The following is a 23106-nucleotide window of genomic DNA, read 5'->3' as shown; positions in this document are numbered from 1 at the left end:
CAGAACTGATCCTCATGGGAACTCACTCAATATACCCTGCCAGCATGACTGTTATCCATTGATAACTTTTCTATGTGAATGGTTTTCCAAACAGTTACACACCCATCGTATAGTAGCTCCATCTAGGTTGTATTTCCCTAGTTTGCTTATTAAAAGCCTTATTAAAGTCAAGATATACCATATCTACTGTTTCCCCACTAACCACCAGGCTTGCTACCCTGTCCAAGAAAGCTATCTAGTTGGTTTCACCCAATTTGTTTGAGTGCTGACTGTTAACCTTATTATCCTCTCGATGTTTGCAAATTGATTACTTATTTGCTCCACTACCTTTCCAGCACAGAAGTTAAGTTGATTGGTCTGTAATTCAACAGTTTGTTCTTATTTCCCTTTTTATAGATTGTTACTCTATTTGCCCTTTCTCAGTCTGCTGGAATCTCTCCCATCTTTCATGACTTTTCAGAGACAAGCCCTAGTGGCTCAGATAGCTCCTCAATCAGCACCTTGTGTATTATAGGATGCATTTTATCAGGTCCTGGTGAAGACATCACACTTACCTAAATATATGCTTAGCTTGTTCCTTCCCTATTCTTTCCTTTTAACCTACTTCATTTTCATTGGCATTCACTATGTTAGACGTCCAAACACTATCAACCAACCTTCTCAGGGTTGAAACAAAGAAAGCATTTAGCGCCTCTGCCATTTCCACATTTTCTGTTATTGTTTTCCCCCTCTCATTGAGCAACAGGCCAACCCTGTCCCGGGTCTTTCTTTTGCTTGTAATATATTTGAAGAATATTTTCTTGTTTCCCTTTATGTCTCTGTCTAGTTTGATTTTGTTTTGTGCCTTTCGCTTTCTACTTTTGTCCCTGTAAATCTCTGTTGTTTATATTCATATTTTGTAATTTGACCTAGCTTCCACTTTTGTAGGACTCTTTTTGATTTTTAGATCATTAAAATCTCCTGATTAAGTCAAGGTGGTATTTTTAATACTTATCTTTCCTACACAGTGGGATAGTTTCTTCTTGTGCCTTTAATAACAACAACACCTCTTAAAAACTGCCAATTGTTTTCAATTGTTTTTCCTTTTAGACTTGCTTCCCATGGAATCTTACCTACTAATTCCCTGAATCTGCTAAAATCTGCTTTCTTGAAATCCGTTGCGCTTATTTTGTTTTTCTCACTCCGATGATTCCTTAGCATCATGAACTTCACTATTCTATGATCATTTCCACCCAAGCTGCCTTCCACTTTCAAATTCACACCCAAATCCTCCCTATTTGCCAAAATCAAACACAGACTACCTTTTCCCTAGGCTGCCAAAATGGGGGATGGGTAGAAAGGGGGCATTTCCCCTGGGCCCAGTATTTCCAAGGGGCTTGCAGTTCTAGCAGTCACTACTACTTCGGCAGTGGGGCAGCCGGACCTCCAGGCCCCTTTGAAATGCCAAGGAGCACTGTACTATTACCCCATGTGCAGCTGGAGGGAGTATGTGGGTGGTGGGGATCAGGACTGACTGCTCTAAAGCCCTGCCTCTACCATCTTTGGCCCTGCCCCTTCTGGGGTATGGAGTTGCCTCCCCCTTCTTGTCATGGGGCCGATGACAGCTGTTGGTGCCCCTGCTCTTCCCCAGTGGCTTTCTCCATCTTCTGAAACAGAAAAAAAAAAGTCTCCAATACATTCCAAAAACTTATTAGCTAATCTATGCCCTGTTGTGTTATTTTCACAACAGATGTGGGAGTAGCTGAAATTCCCCATCACCACTAAGTCCTGTGCTTTCCGGGATCTTGTTAGGTGTTTGACTTACTGTCAGCTCATATTACAACAAAAAACACCAAAAACAAAAAAAGAAATAAAAATGCACCACAATTCGTTTCTAACCAGATAACAGGTACATTACATTGTTTATAATAATGTCAAAAATTAATTGAACAAGAGGAATTTTATAATGAATAGTGAATCTAAAGCCCTTTTATGCAGATCAAAGCTTAGCCAACTATTTACATTGTTATTTTTAAATACCAAATGAATATAACTTATGATGTTACCTGTCATACAACATACTCATACTCAACATTATTTATGTGCAGATTTTTATCATTTGCCATTTTGACAGCAAACTTTCTACAGCAAATTCTTCTGTTGCATGTGCTACTTGGTTGTTTCATGTCATTCTTTTCTCTCATCTTATTTGTTCACCTTTCTGCTCTGTTTTTAGTTCATGGGGTACATCTACACTGCAATTGCTGACACACTTGAGTTAGCTGTGATCTATCTATCTTTGGTACAAAAGCAGTGAATCTTGGAGGTACACAAGGAGTACATAGTCTGGAAAGTTGAGAACCATTGCTCAAGATAAAATTTCTATAAGGTGAGTGTAAAATTGGTTGAAAAGACTACAATAATCAATCATTTTCTGTCAAACTGAGATGATGAATACAATCAGATCCCACAGGGGCCAGTCCTGGGTCCAATACTACTCAATATTTTCATTAATGACTTGAAAGTTGAGAGTATGTATATGAAATCTGCAGCCATATAACTGGGAGGTGAGCTAGCATGTCAGGGAATGGGAACACAATTAAAAAATGATTTTGACAAATTAGAGAATTAATCTGAAATCAACAAAATAAAATTAAGTAAGTAACTAACCAAAACTATAGTATATTTAGAAAATAAAAAAAAATAAAATGCACAGATAAAAAGGGGAATGGCTGAATCACGGGATATGAGAACTGGAAGGAAGCCCAAGAGGTTTTCAAGTCCAGTTTTCTGCACTCATTGTCAGGACTGAGGGCCATCTAGACCATCCCTCACAGGTGGCTGTCTAACCAGCTCTTAAAAATCTCCAATTATGGAGATTCCACACCTCCCTAGGCAATTTATTCCAGTTTTAAACACCCTGACAGTTAGGAAGCTTTTTCTAATGTCTGCTCTTAACCTCCCTTCTGGCAATTTAAGTCCAATGCTTCTTGTCCTATCATCAAAGGTTAACAAGGATAATTTTTATCCTTCCTCCTTGTAACAACTTATTAGGCACTTAAAATCTGTTATGTCACCGCTCAGCCTTTTCTTTCCCAGACTAAACAAACCCAATTCTTTCTATCTTCCTTCACATGTTTTTTAGACCTTTGGCCCTTTTCCAGTTTGTCCACATCTTTCCTGAAATGTGGCACCCAGAAAAGGAAACAGTACTCCAGAGGAGGCCTAATCATTGCAGAGTAGAGCAGAAGTACTTCTTGTGTCTTGCTTACAACATTCCTGCTAATACATCCCAGAATTATGTTTGCTTTTTTCCAACTGTGTGGCACTCTTGACTCATATTTGGCTTGTTGTCCACTATGACCCGATCCCTTTTTTGCAGTACTCCTTCCTAGACAGCCATTTCCCATTTTTTATAAGGAAAATTGGCTGTACCTACTTAAGTGGAGTACTTTGGATTTGTTCTTATTGAATTTCATCCTATTTACCTCAGACCATTTCTCCAGTTTTTCCAGGTCATTTTGAATTATAATCCTATCCTCCAAAGCACTTGCAACCCTTCCCAGCTTGGCACCATCCATAAACTTTGTAGGTGTATTTGCTATGCCATTATCTAAATTGTTGATGAAGATTTTGAACAGAACTGGTTCCAAAACTGATCCCTGTGGGACCCCACTCAATATACCCTTCCATCATGACTTTGAGCCATTGATAACCACCCTCTGGGAATGGTTATCCAACCAGTTATGCACCCATATTAAAATATCTCCATCTAGGTTGTTTTTTTTTCTTGTTTATTTATAAGAAGGTCATGTGAAATTGTAACAAATGTCTTACTAAAGTTTAGATATACCACATCTACCGCTTTCCCCTTATTCACAAGGCTTGCTATCCTATCAACAAAAGCTGTGGGGTTGTTTTGACATAATTTGTTCTTCACAAATCTAGTAAAGAATAAAATTGCAAGGCACGTAGAAGAGCACGAATTGTTGGGCAAAAGTCAGCATGGTTTCTGCAGAGGGAAGTCGTGTCTAACTAATCTATTAGAATTCTTTGAAGGGGTTAATAAACATGCGGACAAGGGGCACCCAGTGGACATAATATACCTAGATTTCCAGAAAGCCTTTGACACGGTCCCACACCAAAGGCTTTTATGTAAATTAGGTGGTCATGGGATAGGAGGAAAGATCCTTTCATGGATCGGGAATTGGTTAAAAGACAGAAAACAAAGGGTGGGAATAAATGGTAAATTTTCACAATGGAGGAGGGTAACTAGTGGTGTTCCCCAGGGGTCAGTCCTGGGACCGATCCTGTTCAACTTGTTCATCAATGATCTAGAAAATGAGGTAAGCAGTGAGGTGGCAAAGTTTGCAGATGACACCAAGTTGTTCAGGACAGTCAAAACCAAAAGGGATTGTGAAGAACTACAAAAAGATCTCAGCAAACTGAGTGATTGGGCAGCAAAATGGCAAATGAAATTTAATGTGGGTAAGTGTCAGGTAATGCATGTTGGAAAAAATAACCCAAATTACACGTACTACATGATGGGGTCAAATTTAGCCACGACAGATCAGGAAAGGGATCTTGGAGTTATAGTGGATAGTTCTCTGAAGACATCCACGCAGTGTGCAGCGGCAGTTAATAAGGCAAATAGGATGTTAGGAATTATTAAAAAAGGGATCGATAATAAGACAAAAGATATCATACTTCCCCTATATAAAACTATGGTACGCCCACATCTTGAGTACTGCGTGCAGATGTGGTCTCCTCACCTCAAAAAAGATATATTGGCATTAGAAAAGGTTCAGAAAAGGGCGACTAAGATGATTAGGGGCTTGGAATGGGTCCCATATGGGGAGAGGCTAGAGAGAGTGGGACTTTTCAGTTTGGAAAAGAGGCGATTGAGGGGCGATATGATAGAGGTATATAAAATCATGAATGGTGTGGAGAAAGTGAATATAGAAAAATTATTTACCTTTTCCCATAATACAAGAACTAGGGGACACCAAATGAAATTGATGGGTAGTAGGTTCAAAACTAATAAAAGGAAATTTTTCTTCACACAGCGCACAGTCAACCTGTGGAACTCCTTGCCCGAGGAGGCTGTGAAGGCCAGGAGTCTATTAGGGTTTAAAAAAGAGCTTGATAAATTTTTGCAGGTTAGGTCCATAAATGGCTATTAACCAGGGATAAAGTATGGTGCCCTAGCCTTCTGAACAAGGGCAGGAGATGGATGGCAGGAGATAAATCACGTGATCATTGTCTTCTGTTCTCCTTCTCTGGGGCACCTGGCATTGGCCACCGTCAGCAGATGGGATGCTGGGCTGGATGGACCTTTGGTCTGACCCAGTATGGCCGTTCTTATGTTCTTATACTGTTACTTACCAGCTTATTATCTTTCTGATGCTGGCAAATGGATTCCTTAATTATTTGCTCCCTTATCTTTCCTGGTACACAAGTAAAGCTTACTGGTCTGCAGTTTTCTGGGTTCTCCTTATTTCTCTTTTTATAGATGGGCACTATATTTGTCTTTATTCCAGTCTTCTGGAATATCTCTCATCTTCTAGGACTTTTCAAAGACAATAGCTAATGGCTCAGATATCACCTCAATCAGCTCCTAGAGTATTCTAGGATGCATTGCATCAGGTCCCAGTGACTTGAAGATTTTTTAATATTCTAAATAGTTTTTTATTTCTTCTTTTCCTTTTTTTTAACTCCTGAACATACCTCATTTTCACCAGCATTCGCTATGATAGGTATACAACCACAAACAATCTTCTTGGTGAAAACCAAAACAAAAAAGTCATTATTGTTTTTTCACTAGGCAGTTGTACTGCTGGAAGGATATGGGGGCTACAATGGACATGTTTAGTTTTGAGGGGACATAAAATAATAATTTTTATGTATGGTAAGGACTGTCATAAGGAAGACAGTGGTGAAATGTGCTTCAGGCCCATCAAACATAGGACAAGAATTAATCAGCTTACTGTGCAGAAAGGGGGCGTTATAAGGTTAAATATTAGGAAAAACATTCTAACTATAAGCACAGTTAAACAATGGAATAGGATTTAAGAGATCTGTAGATTACAAGCCCAGTTTGGACCACTGAGATAATTTTGCCTGCACTCTATGGCTATGGTTACACCAGTGAGTTTTGCAGACAAAACACTGGTTTGTCAACAAAACTGGTGGAACACCCACACACAAAATGAATGGTGGGCATCAGTACTGGAAGGAGTATTCCAGCAGCGGTTACACCAGTGCCCAACACAGAGATAAAATAACCTGTCTACTCCAACCTGAGATCCTCCGTTTATGTATCCAAAGATTAAATTAGCCCTTTTGGTCACAAAATTACACAGTCACTGATAGGAATGTTAAACAGTATTGGGCTAAAAATAGATCCCTGAGAAACTCCACTAGAAAAGCACGTGTTCAGTGATGATTCCCTATTTACAATTAAATTTTGAGACCTATCAGTTAACCCCATTTAACCTGAGCCCTGTTAATTTTATAACTTTCTAGTATTTTAATTCAAGTGTTGTACAGTACTAACTCAGTTGCCTTATAGAAGTTTAAGTGTATTGAATCAACACCTGACTGAATTGACCTCATTAACTCTCGCCTTCTTCTTGATTGGTACTCCCTTCTTTTCATGTTTCTATATATTAATATCTGCCTCTGGAATTTCCACTCCAATGCATCTGACAAAGTGGGTTTTTGCCCACAAAAGCTTATGCTCCAGTTTAAGTCAGTCTAGAAGGTGGCATGGGATTTCTTGTCATTTTTGCAGATATAGACTAACACAGCTACCCCTCTGATACTTATCAACACCAGCATTTTCTGTAAGCTGTGCACTTGTGCGAATGCCCAGGAGAGATTCAAATGCCATCCAGCAGATTAGCAGAGTGCCCACAGCTAGGTTTTTGCTTCTACTAGCAGTGCACATTCGCACAGGCCTAGCTATGCATAAAATTAGTCTGCACATGGATGGAAAGAGAAAAAGTTAACTATTTCAAATTTTATCAACATTGGTTGAAAAATAAATCATATGGGGGAAAGAAGATCCTTTCTAAATATAGACATTTTTGTTCAAATATGACAAAAGTATATACATCTGCCTATACAAATACCCTTACACTACCTCTTCCCCTTCACTAATTATTCATTATTGACAGGCAAGAGGCTGAGAAATAATGATAATTGCACTTATAAAATAGATATATTTTATGCATAAGTCTGCTCTCAGTCTCTCAGTGCAGCATTTTGTTGTCCAGCTGCTAGCGGTAAAATTCTGACCATGCCTTTATAGCTTATTTAAATAAATGAATAATCTCAGTGCCTATAAATCTGGAAAAATACAATCCTGCTAAATTCATACTTGAATGGGACTTATCCTAGGAGTGACATAATGGATAGTATGTCTCATTGGCTGGAAACAGTGAGAAGGTTGCCCTCTTTTAAGGTCATGCATGCTCAGGTTTATAGTGTCTTCACTTCTGTTATTATTCATTTTCTTAAGTGTTAGTGTGTTCCTTCTTCTTTTGAGCTGTACATACTGTGTGTATTTTAGCACACAAGCCACTATCTGCTTCATGCATTACCGATGCTCCAGATGACTGAATTTGCAGGTGGTTGTCTTATGTCATTGTTTCATAGCAAGATTTAAATCAGAAAAATTGTAAATATATTTTATATATATAGTCTGGATAAACTTTGTATTTCCCTAACAAAGGTAGTCAAATATTTTGCACTTATTCATATGAAAAGAATGATCATTTTCCTCAAAAATCATATATCCTTCCTTGTTTTCTTCTGAGGACATAAAGCTTTTGTGTTTAGATATTCCATGTCCTTTCAAAAAAAGTAAAACATTGATTTATTTTTTATGGTATGGGTCCTCTTTCACATGACATTGCTTAGGGTCTCAGAATGTCATGATCTGGCCCTACAAAATGTATTTCTGTGGTCTCAACTTGTCCCCTCACCAGTTCCTGTAACTTCTGCCTTTATCTTTTAGTTCTTGAAAGGAGAATTCTTTTTGTACCAGTGACATCCCTACCTGAGGTTGTAGTCCAACCTAACAGAATAAACAAACAGTCAGTGGCCATTCTACACTAGACCCAAACTTCGAAATGGCCATTTACATGGCCATTTCGAAGTTTACTAATGAAGTGCTGAAATACATATTCAGTGCCTCATTAGCATGCGGGCGACCGCGGTACTTCAAAATTGACATGGCTCGCCGCTGCGTGGCTCGTCCCCAAGGGGCTCCTTTTCCAAAGGACCCTGGCTACTTTGAAGTCCCCTTATTCCTATGAGCAGATGGGAATAAGGGGACTTTGAAGTAGCTGGGGTCCTTTCGAAAAGGAGCCCCATCTGGATGAGCCACGCGGCAGTGAGCCGCGTCAATTTCTAAGTGCCGCAGCCGCCCGCATGCTAATGAGGCGCTGAATATATATTTCAGCGCTTCATTAGTAAACTTCGAAATGGCCATTTGCATAGCCATTTCGAAGTTTTTGGATAGTGTAGACACGGTCAATGAGTGATATAGACTTCTAGAGGATATAAGAACATGAAATATAAGCCACATGGGAATAAGCATTGCCACATAACCTGACTTGTTCAAAATTAAATTATAAAGTTAGTACATAAAAGGAATACAGTGGATGAGAGATATAAATTTTCAAAGGGGTTGAGGTGCTCAGCTTAACTCCTTTGTGGGTGCCTTTGAAAATCTCACTCTTGTAATTTAACAAAGGATTCTCTTGCAAAAATCTAACTCTCATAATTAGTTCAAACAAAGACAGATGGATGAAAACTTTCTGGTAGGTCTTAAGTAAAGGGTAATGATAAATGGCAATATATCAAGTTGACGGGAGGTTTCTAGCAAAAAACCACAGAGACTGGTGTTCCGTCACGTCTTTATAAGAAATCTGAAAGATGGGATAATTAGTGGACAGAAACAATTGATATAAAGGTTAAAAAAGCAGCACAGTAGGTCAAGAAGTGGGCAGGATAACGTAAGTTTTCAAATACTTGAAATCTGTAAACAGTCAGATGGGAGAATAATTGCTTATAGTATTAGAAGGGGATATAAGTGGGTGTAATGGAATGGAATTAAGAAAGGGAAAAAGTTGGCTGAATAAAGGTAAAACTTCCAGATGTAATGGAGCATTGGAAACCCAATAACTTGGGACACGTCATATTTGATGTGATAATCCACTAGGGAATATATGGTGTGGAACAGCCCACAGCACAAATGGGCTTACATCTTGTCCATCTCCAATTTCTAAGACTTTATGACTCTATTGACAAAATCTTCAGCTGATATAATTAGTTGAAGGTAATGGACCTAATGATGTTCGTTGGCTGAGGTGCCAGTCTACATTTTATATCTGAATGTCTGATTTAGCTGAAAAAAACGTGTAAAGATCTATCCATCTCTTTAGTGTCTACCTTTAGTGGACATTAGGAAAAACTTCCTAACTGTCAGGGTGGTTAAGCACTGGAATAAATTGCCAAGGGAAGTTGTGGAATCTCCATCACTGGAGATATTTAAGACTAGGTTAGATAGATATCTATCAGGGATGGTTTAAGACAGTGCTTGGTCCTGCTGTAAGGGCAGGGGATTGGACTCAATGACCTCTTGAGATCCTTTCCAATTCTAGTGTTCTATGATTCAATCTCAAGTGGCTCAAAATGATAAGTACTATACTGCCAACTATACTCATTCATCCGGCTCACGATCAACCTGTTTCTGACATAGGATAGAACTAACCTATATACCATTTGATTGAAGAGAGAGTTTTTGGTCAAACAAGCTTCAGATTGGACGCGCGAAGGCAGAAAACCCTGCACTTCTGGAGGGCACTGTCTGGTACTAATTTTGTAGGGGCACCATTTCAACTTTCTTAGGAACTTAGCAAACTTCCTTGGGAAGCACATACTGACATTCCAGAATTCCACAAATGCTGATCTGGAGGAAATTATTTGGTCATCAATGAGGAAAACATAAGCAAAATTAGGGACTGGTATCATTTTAAGAAATGTCATTTATCTCTACTACAGTAAATTATATAATACAGTTGCCATTTACTTTAGGGGGAGAGAAGGGATAGGATCAATGTGAGAAGTGTGATAGAATTATGGGATCTTACATTAATGCTACTAAAAGGGGTATAATTTTAGCTCTTACATGACATAACTTCCTCATAACATTACAGGAACAGGAGGTATGATACACAGAAGTGTATATATTTGCTAAGGAAAAAAACCCACTATTTTTACTCCAAATTTTGGTGCTATGGTTTTTAATGTTTGTTAAGAGTTAATAGATCAGAAATATTTCAGGTCTGAATTTTATTTTTCCATTAAACTTTTGTTCAAAGCTTATTGTAAACTAGCTTTTAAAACACCTTATTATCATGCTACAGTATTTCCAAAAATTTCTTGTGGGAGCTTTCATGAATACTATTTAAAATTCCTTGCCATAAAGATGGAAGTTAAAATGTAATCATCAGTGTCTTCAGTTTAAATGTTTTTGCAGTGTGACTTAAAACCTTTGGAACAACAGCTTTATGTGAATTTTTGGGGTATATAAATTTCACTAAGGCTGTTTCATTTCAGCCATCTTTCTTTCATTTCAGCCATCATTTTTGTATCCCCTTTATCACTCCCCCACATATCTGAGTACAGTCAGTACATTCCCAGCTTCTACTGCCAAGTTAAAATAAAAACACTCTTGGTTGAGAAATGATTGAGGTGGTTTGCTCTAATCAAACTAAAGCAGCCAAATGTTCCTTTCAAAGGTAACTGTCTACTCTGCAGCTGTATGCAAACTACCACATCAAATGTGGAAAAAAAGTAGCAATAGCATTCTATCCTTATAGTACAGCGCTGGCTCCAAAGATGAAGAGAAACAAAAGCATCAGCACAGCTAAGCATTACATTCACAGAAAGCTTCTAGAAATATGCTGTCTTAAACTGTGAACAATATATTGAAATTTCCAGTACATAATTAGCTAATTTCGGGCAAGTGGGGGGAGGATTACCTAGAAGTGTTAAATAGCAACAGATACCTTGAGTCATTTATCCTAGTGACCAGAGTGTCAATTAGATATATTCAAAGATTTCACTAAAACTTCACAGCAAATAAAAAAATACATAGACCCGTTTCTCACTTCCTGTCTCTGTCAAAATACTTAACGTTCTACACTGAGTAATATTGAATTTGGACTTTTAGAACAAGCTTCAATTAAACTTGTAATGATTCATCTGTATGTAGAATTTGTCTGTTAAATCGCTAAACACTGGAAATTCTTGCAAAGATGAATTCATGGTGGGTTTAGCTTTCTGTTTGCTTCATTAAGAACAAACCAGTTACTTGTTTATGTTAAATTAATGTGAGGTAAAAAATAACAGCATTTACATAAGGGTTAATCTGAACTATTTTTGAGACATGACACAATTTATTCTAAGTGCAACTCCATTGACAGGAATTGGCATAATTCAGACAAACCTTCATTCTGGTATTAAAAGTCATCACCTGGCCATAACTAGCTGGTTTGTTTTTAGGACAGAGACCTGTCACCTTATATGTCTACCAAGTACTTAGTACACATTTAAGCTCTGTGATTCCACTAACGTCACCCTTACGATGCACACTGTCTCACTGAATTCAGTTGGACTGTTCATGTGAGCAGGGATGACATAACTGGGTCTTACATAAATAATAACTGATTTAAAAATAATTTGGAGGAATCTTTTGTTATCTTTACTTTTCTAAGGACAGAATATGTAAGTGAGCAAATTAACACAACTCAACAATATGAGTGGGACATTACTAATGGTATTTTTATGGCATGCACAGATTAGTGTCAGTTAACCAACAAATATTCACATTCTTACAGCATAAAGAGCTCATCATAAAAGATACCACACTGGAAAACTTTATACTGCTCTATGACACTGTCCTTGGACTCTTACACTAAAAAGATGTCCACAGCACTCCTTTTAAAAAGCTTGTATTCACCCCATGCAAGTGGATTTTCCATGTTTTGAATTACCATTTCACCTTTCACCTTATACTGCCCTTCTTTTCAAGGATATTTACTCATGCATCACTTAATCTATTAGTAAACACTCTACACATACAGGTAGACAAGACGTTCATTTGTGATCTCTCTAAGTACCTCCTATTTGAACGACAGGGGGTGCAAACCAATTGCACCAATTTATTCTCTTATTTCTGGAACTGGGACCTTAGCAGCCTGTCCTCAGTTACCTTTACAAGCTTCTTCAAATCCTAGTGAACTTTAGATATGATTCAAAATTACTCTTCTTTTCCAAACTCTCATTTGCCTGCTAATACTATGGCCACTGACTTTCCCATTCGGCTACTTTGCCCTTCCCCAATCTTGTTCTCTGTTCTCCATCTCCATATAGTTTTCCATAGTTGGGGAGACTCGCTCTTTCTCTTTGCCTTATAGATCCAGGATTTCCTCCCTCTCATCAAGCAACTTCTTGTCTTCAAACCTTGCCTAAGGACCATCTTGTCTGTGCAAGTTTGACTTTAAATCCTACTAATTTCTCCCACCCCCACCCGCTCTTATTTCATATTCCCATTCTTCTCTAATTTCGGTGATAGTTTTAGTAAATTACCTTTTAGTTTTATCATGCCTGCTTTTAAATTTCAGTTTCCTTCTCCTTCCATCATCACTTGACATTATTTTATCCTTCCTGCCTTCTGAAAATCTCAGATTCTGACGACATACCTTTATTACTTTTTCTCTCTCTTTAGCTGCTGCCATACATTTTATAAAGGCTGTGTCTACACTACAAAAATAACTTCAGAGTTGCTTACTTTGAAGTACACCTTGAAGCTGAGCATTTACACACAACCTACTTTGAAGTTAAACTTTGAAGTAGGGCATTACTCCATTCCCAGGAACAGAGTAAGGCCTTCGAATTTGGGCTCCCTACTTTGAAGTTAGCTTAGAAGTAAGGGAAAAATGTGTGTAGATTCTCTGCTGGCGACTTTGATGTAGTGCCTAACTTCAAAGTTAACTTCTAAGTTAGTTCCTGGTGTAGACGCACCCAAAGAGTTCTACGAAGAAAAAATTGATTGAATGATGTTGACCTGTAGGAGTGACATTATACACTAAAAGTTGTACTATTAGTTTGGTAGTACAAACAAGGAAGAAAGGAAACAATTCACTGGAGACTACTGCCCCCTAAAATAGAACTGTTATACTTTAATACAAAGTATTTGATGAAAGGCTTTAGTAGACAGTCCTTTAAAATTTATACCAGCCCATATTAACATGTCCACAAACTGGAAGCAAAAAACCAAATATTAGTGTCTGTGTTTTAAAATTCCCCTCCCACTTCTGTATGCTTTCTTATCATTTTAACTAAAAAAATATTAAAACACAATTTTAATCACCCTCAAAAGGGAATCATAAAAAATCTACAACTATGGGTGACCCTATTTCCCGATCCCAAATATGGGACAGCCGGCTGGGGATGGTGGGGGAGAGCTCCCTGGCTGTCTCACACCTGAACCTCCCTGGCTATCCCATACCTCAGGTGCTAGGAACTGGGCAGCAGCTGCCCCGGGGCTCCTCCCAGCTTCCCTGAGCCGTGGGAGCTGCGAACCAGGTGGCAGCTGCACCAGTGCTCTCCCTGGTTTCCCTGAGCTGCAGGGAGTCAGGAACCAGGCGGCAGCCGTGCCCCAACGGCAGGGCTCCCTGCTGGCTCCTTCTCCTGCGTGGCTGGATAGCACATGAGTATGTGATCTCTGGCCAGTATCTGCACCTGCACAGCGGGCTTGAATACAGAGCAATTAGCCCCTTTGTTAAAATAAATTGGGATGCCTTCCTGGCGCCCATAATACGGTGCTATCCTGACCAATATGGGACAGATGGTCACCCTAGAGAACTATATGGTCTGAATGTTGCCAATAACCAGGCTAAATAAGGTAGTCAACACTGAAAACTCAAGTTATGTTTTTATTGTTAGTTTATAGCCTCTATTTTTTATGGTCCTATTACAATATAATGCCACAGCAAGCATCTGACTATTAAACACCCCTGAAATGTTGAGCTAGTCTACAGGGAGTGAAGCAGACGTTGGCCTTTTTCTGTAGAACATAGCTTGCGAAATTAATACTTTCTTCTAATATTTTATATCCTTTGGGACAATATTTAAAAACCCCAAAACCATTGCCAAATTGTGCAAATAGAGTAAAAGAATGATGCTTGTTTGGTTTCTTATCGACATGATGCAGGGAGATCACTGAATAATGTAATGCCTCCAACTGGTTAAACCATCATGTAGGAGCTGCAGTCAATTGTCTGGGCTACAAGTCTTAGAAACTAACAAAAGAGAGAAATGAGATTTTCAGTATTTGTGTGCTAAATGCCCTTGTTAGGCTGGCAATTGAGGCATTCAGCAACTACAAGCTAAAGATGCCAGAATTTTGACAATTCTTTTAACAGCAGGAGTACATTTCAGATCACCAAATTCTAATAAGGATTTGTCTATCTGGAGCTTTTAAGACTCGTTTAAGTCCCAACAATACTAAAAAAGCCAGAGTTCTGGGAAAGTTAAGTGCCAAACAACAAAAATACAGGGCTTTGTGAGTTTGCTCTGTTTGCTTAAGGGCCTCAAACATTCATAACCATGCTAAAACTGTTAAATATTATTTGTCTTGAAAACATTTGGAATCTGAGTATTCCCTCATTTGTGGCACATTCTTTAAACTCACATCTCTAGTACAAAGTATGATTAACTAATAAATCATTTTGTTAGTTTTTAAAGTGCTACATTTCTGCTGTTTGTTTTGTTGGAGTACAGATGAAAATGGCTACTTCTCTGTTACTGATTAATAGAAGGAAAGATGTAAAATAAATTCAGTACTATACTGTGTTCAACAGCGTGATCATGAGAAGATTTTTACAAATCTATAACAGCAAGGAATACTCCCAGTTTTACACACAGGAATTTCCTGAATCTAATATGTCATTCATTCCTGGCAAAGTTTGCCCTTTGTCTACATCATTTCCCCCCGCAAACAGAACAGCAGTAAGTTACATAAGTGCTGGACTAATTTGTGCCAGATTTAACTACTGTACATAACAACTTGTAAGGAGGCATTTCATCTTCCAATATGAACAGTAGGCTAGAAGAGCAACTTAATCATGCTACCAATTATATCTGAAGTGTTATTTATACACAAAATACTTTATTTTAAACAATGCACAACAAAATTTGTTCATGCAGATCTTTCTTTAGTTTTAATAAAAGAGAATAAAATGTCTTGACTCAGAGGAACTTTCATACCTGAGCAAATATGAAAGAAAGAACATTTTTATATAAGCAAACAGTCCTTTTACAGTACTTTGCCTACAATGTTCTATTTGTTGCAGTTTTAAGGTATCCAGGCTAAATCCTTCGAAGTCAATGGGAGTTTTGGATGCCCAAGGACTGCACTATCACCACTTTTAACTATCATAAAATCTTTCTCATTTCTCATTTTCAGTCTAGCTCTTCTTTCTGCTTAATCCCGCAGTGAAATCATAATGAAATTCACAGTCTGTTGTGGTAGAAGCAAATGGATGTCACAAATTCAATACTGCACTGTACAAATACGGAGAAGAAGGGCTAGGACAAAAACGAATTGAATTGAAACTCAATTAGCAAAAAATAGCATGATTCAGGGGAAAATATAATGTTATTAATGGTTATTTAAAAGTGTAGCCCTTTGTGATATTTCCGCCTAACAGGTTAAAAAATCCTTTGCCATCCCAATGCTGAGGAGTGGTCAGCTTGGGTGCAAACTGCTTCTCTGGCATTGCAGTGTCGGGAGGAAATCCAAGCCCATTATGATAATCCTGGGTCTGCAGTAGCCCTTGTTATTTCTGCAGACCAGCTCCACAGAGATCAGTGACTGATGAATCCATCCCATGCCCAATCATTTTTATCCTCCCAAACACCACTGTATGAGGATATATAGGAAAATCCTGCTCCATGACCCTGTGTGGACTACCCAAAGCCTACCATTCCAGCACAACAAAACAAAATCAGTTCCACTGGGCCAGTAGTATTTTCCAGAGGAAAAAGAAGAAGAGGAGGCAAAGTCTACTGTTAATTGAAGATTGTATCACTTGAGGGTGTGTTGATATCTACTGCCTGGAGTAAGCAGACTGAAGCAAATTTGCTCAGGTGCATTGATCTTGTGCGTTGCTCAATTATTTGAAGTTTGTCTAAATTCTGACTCATACAGCCATCATGAGTTTGTACTGAACAACTCATGGCTTGCACATCTCATAACTGAAGACATGAGTTTCTACATTAAACTTGCGTTTGTCACTCATAATTCTCAGGCATAGTATTTGTAGTATTTTGAAAAAGAGAAATTTCCCATTCACAATAATACTTGATTTAAAATGTTATTTTAATTTTTATTCTAGTTATCTGACAATGGTGCAGCTTTTAGCCTAGTGTTAAAATGTTTTCATGTTTCAATACTTTATTGATGAATGTTGACAAGTTTCCAATTTCTAGACTGGTTACTCACATATTAAATTTATTTTGTTCATTACAAATGCTTACCAATTGACCACTGATAGGTCAATGGAGCAAAATTGCTGATCTTCATATACAACATTTCCTTTTCTGGGTATGTTTACATAACACAAAAATGTAACCCGTACCCTCTAGAAATTATAAAATCCTCTTCTGTGTTTGGTAAAGGAATACAAATATTTAAGTCTTTGCTCCTTATACAAACAAGTCAGTCTTCTTTGAAGGAAATTATTTCAAAAACTTCAAAATGATACTTAAGCTTCACCTACTCAAAAGATACCAGTGAAAACAACAGAGGCACGCTTTTAAACAGAATTTCTCTCATCCTAGAAGAGCTACTGCTTGAACTCGCTTTGTTAATTTCCTACTCCCACGGATGGAAAGAAGGAGCAGCAGAGGTGCCAAACTCACTGGTACATAATGACCCAACCTGTTGCATCTGAAATGCTGATTGTGGCAAGCACACTTCAAGAAAACATAATTAAGTCCTGGAACATTCTTTCAGATAAATTTCTATTAAAACTACATATTCAAAGATACATGGTTAAGTACTTCTTGCTTAGACATAATGAATTTTTCGTTTGCTCTTATAATAAATATTTTAACCTGAATACACCTGTAAAATACCAAATAAAGGCTACTCTGCTATGTAGTCTGGGCAAAACCAAGTCTGTATTTGAACGCTCTTTCCAGACATTTTATTTTTTGTGATTTTGCTAAAGTTATAATGTTGACGAAAATGGGAAGATTCAAGAACTTGATCACTGTATGTGGAGTGATCCCAGCAAGAACAAAAATGCCATAGGTATGTCTTATATGTATCTATTTTTTCTACAACATCTAAGCTTTCATTTAAAAACCAAACAGAGGTCAACAATTTGAAATGGAGAGTGGCTAAAAGTAGGCATCTAAATCCATCAGGCACCAAAATAAGTGACCTGAATTTCAGATGTTCTAATCAGACCCCAATCCTACTAGTCAACAGAAACAGCTATTTTTAAAGTGCCTAAATTTGGATATGCTGCCCAAACTTAAATACCTAAGTCCAAAAACTTTAGAGTACATTTCCATTCCTCTGTATTACTGGATGGCCATCAAAAATCTGTAACTACTCAAACAATAGAAACAACAAATTAATGAAGTCCAGTCTACATCACATCACTAACTCCCGTGAGGGTTCTGCTCGGAGTCCAGCTGAAATCTAAAAGACACACAATATGGTAAAGCACTCCTCCCATTTTTTTAAAGACATTTTTAAAGTTATTTTTAGACCGTAAAGGCTGTGTCTACACTAGCTCCCTACTTAGAAGGGAGAACGGTAGGTAGGGTTTCAGGAGATTATTAATGAAGTGCTGTGGTGCATATGCAGCACTTCATTAAGCTAATTCCCACCCGCAGCAACTTTGAAGTGCCAGTTCGCCTGTAGCCATGGCTAACCTGCCGGTACTTTGAAGTGCCTGGGCAACTTCTAAGTCCCTTCATGCCTCAAAATTTATCCATTTACTCCCAATTTCCATTCTTCTGTTGCAGACCCAATAGGGAATCCCAACTCCAGACCCTAAAACAAGCATAAAGCTAACATCTTGTACTTCATCTTGTACTTCAGATTCCCAGGCCTATAAGAGATTTGGCATCACAAAAGTGTGAACAGTCTTTATTTTGCTATCTAATGTTGCATTATTTGAACTTATACATAAACACTGGAGGTGCGTTTATGTTACACCAGTGCTGTAACGAGCTAATTTTGCACCTGAGGCAAGAATATAAAATTGCGCCCCCTCATGTTTATATGTTCATAGTAGTTATTTATTAGTTAATATTTCTATATTATTTTTCTGTGCCCCCTCAGCTATGTGCTTGAGGCAAGTGCCTCACCTGCTGCACCCTTGTTATGGCTCAGTGTTACACTCTCACATGAAGGGCAGACCAGTGAAGTTTCATACTCTCATGTACAGGATCACCTGCTACAAAATGCCCATTTGCTCAAGTTCATAATGTAAGATTCATGATACAGAATTCTACATATTTTGAAAGAAATAGCGCAAAAGAACTTTCCAAAACTGTTCGCTGATTTTGGTTAGCCCTGCAATCATGCAGCAAGTTTATAATGGACAGCCCTTTCCAGTAAATCGTACAATCAGACCCTACAATGCCTCACAAATATTCCCAGAACATTCCCTCTAAATTTCTCCAAGTTTTCCAGAATCTCTGGGCACAATCTGCAAGGATTAATAAGCCATTCTAACCTGACCTATACATTATATAACTACAATGTTGAATATGTAAAAATATAAAGGCCTGTAACAGAAGGAGCCTTTGTTCCAAAACTTTAGCCTTGGGTATTTAGAATCCCTGATCACAACATGGAAATCCTTGTACTTGTCTTGGCACTTCAGAAATAAGACTTGCTATTGTATTTCTGTATCCAGCAGGGCTGACAGCCTCGCTGGGCCCCTGGGGAATGTAGGAGGGCCTGCTGTATTCCCAAGAAGGGGTGGGGCCTCAGTTGGAAGGGACGGGCCTGGGGACTGCCAGCCCTCAGTGCTCCCAAGACCGTAGCATGCACCCCCACACCCACCAGGGCTGCCTGGCACGTGCAGCACACCACTTTGGCACGAATTAAAATGACCTGGGGCTCTGGCTGCCAGCACTAAAGCAGCAGCAGCTGGGAGCTCTGGGACCCTCTTGTAACAGCAGGCCCCAGGGCAGCTGCCCCCTTTCCTCACCTTCTTCCGCCCCCGTTGGTGAACTTGTCTGTATCTGTTGCTACAAGCACCTCTGAATGCAGACCAAAGTGGTCACTTCTCCAGCTCATGCTGAACAAGAACTCAACAACTTCCCACTCCTCGTCTAAAGCTGGTGAGAACCTTACGTTATCCACTGTCACTCTCATAATGAATAAGGCTGCCAAAAATCAGCTGTGTTGGGCAGAGTAGATACCCAAGACATAAGAAGTTTTCTCTTTTTCATTCCTTCTTCTTGTGCCTGTGGAGATTAAAGGGTATATATGGTTTCCTGCCCATCTACTCAAACACTTACGTCATACACCTATGCCTCTGGAAATGAGCGTAAGTCTGTGGGAGGCAGAGCAAAAGGATGAGGTGAGATCAAGATAGGCAACATGCTTGTCTACCAAAACCTCCCTCCAGCATCCTACGTATCAATATAATGGGCATTCCATCCATATACTCAAACTGGTGTCCAGTCCACCCTGGTACCATGTACCAAAACTTGATCCCAGTTGACCATGGGTCCCACTACGGAGTCTCACCTGACCACATTGGGATGCTCAAAGGTCTCCAAGTGCCTCAATACAGCCACCTCACGGATAGTGGAGAGTGGCATTCCCTCCTCGCTTGTCTGCACCCGCACTCGCTTCAAGGCTACAAAACGACCTCCATTCTTCAAGTCTCGGGCCTTGAACACCTTCCCATAGGCTCCTTCGCCAATCTCAGCCACGCATTCATACTGCTGGTCAGCCAGGCTCATGCTGTCTTTATCCATGCTGGTGCTGCTTCTTCTCTAGTCTTTGAAGTGTCTTAGGCCCTGCTGTTCAGCTGCCTGCTTCCTGAAAACTAGTACTCCGTTACTGCTGAAAATGCACCACACACACACAGGGCCTGCAGAGCTGCCACTGCTTGAGGAGCAGGCACCTCTGCTTCCTTGTTCTGCTTCAGTAGTCCCCAAAGTGCCTTATTTCTCAGTCACCAGGAATTATGATATAGTCTTTGGGATCATTGTCTGTGTAAAGCCAGTTAGATCTAAGGGACAAAAACCAAACATGAGGAGTTCATTAGTGCTGGGGTTGTCTTCTCTCCAGCATCATTTCTCCCTGTACACCACATACAATGGCTGCATCTTGCATTCACTTACCTCATATGGCTTTGTAACTGAAAAAAAAGGGACTAACAGACATTATTTGATTACATGAATGTATGCTGGAAATAATATGATGCAGTTGATGGGGGCAAGTGTAATGCTGTAGGATTGTAAGGTGTGAACAGCACTGTGTGGTTACAGGGCTGGCACAGTACTACATAGGGTGAGGAGGGGTAGCATGCCCATGCCAAGAAAAAGGGTGGATACTAGCTCAGTGCTGGATAGGGGGAGGCAGGGCAGAGGGGATCAGCTCAGAGTTGGAGATGTGGGTTGGGTGCGCAGCATCCTACAAAAGGTGGCAGCTCAGTGATGACAAGGGCAGAGTCCTGGCAGAGGGGATAGAGTCCCAGTGTGGGGCGATTCAGGGCAAGAATCCAGGGAAAAAGGTGGCAGGCCATGGATAGGAGTGGGGAGAGTACCAGCTCAGTGATGCTGGGGGAACAGGGAGAATACTGAAAGGGACAGCAGGTCAGTGATGGATTGATGAGTGCAGGGGAGGGGGTAACAAGTCAATGACAGGAAGGAGGGTAGGGGAAGGGGTAGCAAGTCAGTAAGGAGGTCAGAAGAGTGCAGGGGGTAAAAGGTCAGTTAGAAATGGTAACAGGTCAGTGAAGGGGTGGGGGGAACAGGTCGGTGTGGGTGCAGGTAGCATGGGGGTTACAGGTCAATGGGTGGTGGGGGACTGCGTGGGGGAGGGTAGGGGTTAACAGGTTGGTGGAGGGTTGGGGGAGGATAGAGGGTAACAGGTCAGAGAGAGGTGCAGAGTGCATGGGGGGAACAGGTCAGCGGGGGGTGGGGGAGGATAGAGGGTAACAGGTCAGAGAGAGGTGCAGAGTGCATGGGGGGAACAGGTCAGCGGGGGGTGGGGGAGGATAGAGGGTAACAGGTCGGTGCAGGGTGCGCGGGGCAGCAGGTCAGTGAGGAAGGCGCGCAGGGGGAGGGGCAGCAGGTGAGCCCCCGCAGTGCAGCGGCAATGCCCCGGCTAGCACGCGGCTCTCGCCGAGGGGCGCCCTGCGCAGGGAACCGCGGCCGCCTGGCAGGCGGGGGCGGAAGGTGAGGCGCGGCCAGGCCCCTGCGTGCCGCGGGAGGAGCAGAGCGGCCGGGCTGCCCCGAGCCTCCCACGGCGCGCGCGTGTGAGGTCGGGGGGGCGGGGGGGCGGGGCGGGCCTCGAGGGGCAGCTCTGGCTCCGCGCGCCGGCCGGGCCCGGCTGCTGCACCGCGGAGCGCGGCGCCCCTGGATAGTTACTGCAGCGTGCGCGGCGCGGGGGGCAGCCCCCTCACCGCCCCACCACTGTCCGGGGGGCAGCCCCCTCACCGCCCCAGCCCCACCACTGCCCGGGGGGGGACCCCGTCACCGCCCCACCACTGCCGGGGGGCCCCCCTCACCGCCCCAGCCCCACCACTGCCCGGGGGGACCCCCCCTCACCGCCCCACCACTGTCCGGGGGGGGACCCCGTCACCGCCCCACCACTGCCCGGGGGGGGGACCCCGTCACCGCCCCACCACTGCCGGGGGGCCCCCCTCACCGCCCCAGCCCCACCACTGTCCGGGGGGGACCCCCCTCACCGCCCCAGCCCCACCACTGCCCGAGGGGGGGACCCCCCTAGCCCCTCACCCCCCGGACTGCCCGCGGGGACCCCGAGCAGCCGCCCACCATGACAGCGCGCGGGGTCCCCCAACCCCGGGGATGGAGAATCACCCTCCGGAAAGCAACGCCAGGCGGCCGCCCGCTCGCACTGCCGGGGAGCGCCTGGCGGGGTGCGGGGCAGGACAAAGGCACCCGCCTAGAGTTGCGCGCAAAGGGGGTTCCCCAGAGGCGGCCGGCGGCGGGGCCCCTCCTCCGCCCAGAGCTGGGGGGGGGGGCCCGAAACCTCGCACCCCGCGCAGCCTCGCGCCCGGCGCGTCCCTTCCCCCCACGCGGGGCGCCCCCCGAGCCCCAGTCCGAGGCGGAGACGCCCCTCCGCCGCCCACCCGCAGCCAGCCGCCGGGCGCGGGGCCGGAGAAGCACATGGCCCCTTCCCGGTTACCTGCTGCGCCGCCCGATGGCCGCTCCAGCCCCGGAGCCCGTCCCGCGGGGGCTGGGAGGACACCCGTGCCGCAGGCCAACCTCCCATCCGCTTCCCCCGAGCCGGGCCGGGCCGGGCACATTCACATGGTGATGCCCCCGGCGGGTCTCCGCCGCGCCAGCCCAGGCCACACAGGTAGCGGCGGCGGCAGCTGCTCCCCCTCGGCTCTGCTGCTGCTGCTGCGGCTGCCGCTGCCCTCAGCTCGCATCCTCCTGCCGCAGCCTGGCAGCGCCTTCCTGCCCGGGGAGCTTTAACTCCCCCGGCCGCGGCCTCGCCGCGTCCCGCGCTGGCCCGGCTGCAGCGATCAAAGTCCTGCCCGCGGCACGCAGCTCCCCCGTGCGCGGGGCTCCGGCCGCTGCTTCCCAGCCCGGCCCCGCTCGGCTCCTGCTCGCTCTGAGAACAGCGGCTGCAGCGCCGCTCGCCGCCCCCCTTCCACGTTCTCCCCCCTTGCTTTCCCACGCTGGCTGAATGTGACTTGACCCCGTTTCAAAAAAAGTTTGACATAGTGCTTTAACATTTCCGCATTCCTCCCCGACTACAAAGGCTGCAGCCGCCTCCTTCTGCTTTCTGTCTCTGCTCTCTGTCTTCGCACT

General features: G+C 42.5%; 1 protein-coding gene across 4 annotated transcripts in view; it reads right to left on the bottom strand.

Annotated features, from left to right (window-relative positions):
- CDK6 (cyclin dependent kinase 6) overlaps positions 1-22877 on the bottom strand; it is a 217821-nt gene extending 194944 nt beyond the window's left edge. For all 4 annotated transcript variants that reach the window (XR_012644062.1, XR_012644060.1, XR_012644061.1 and 1 more), the window contains exons 1-2: positions 22475-22877; positions 19841-20330 (exon numbers count right to left, since the gene is read on the bottom strand). Coding sequence is in view for 1 of the 4 variants with exons in the window: in XM_074984743.1 (XP_074840844.1) it covers positions 19841-20073 (233 nt within the window). In the remaining 3 variants the exon portion in view is untranslated. The remainder of the gene's footprint in view (positions 1-19840; positions 20331-22474) is intronic.
- Between the last annotated feature and the right edge of the window lie 229 nt (positions 22878-23106).

The sequence above is a fragment of the Carettochelys insculpta genome, chromosome 2 (assembly GCF_033958435.1).
Source record: "Carettochelys insculpta isolate YL-2023 chromosome 2, ASM3395843v1, whole genome shotgun sequence".
NCBI classification, from domain to species: Eukaryota; Metazoa; Chordata; order Testudines; family Carettochelyidae; genus Carettochelys; species Carettochelys insculpta.
Note: the sequence above shows the minus strand (reverse complement) of the source record. Positions and strands in the feature narration are given on the sequence as shown.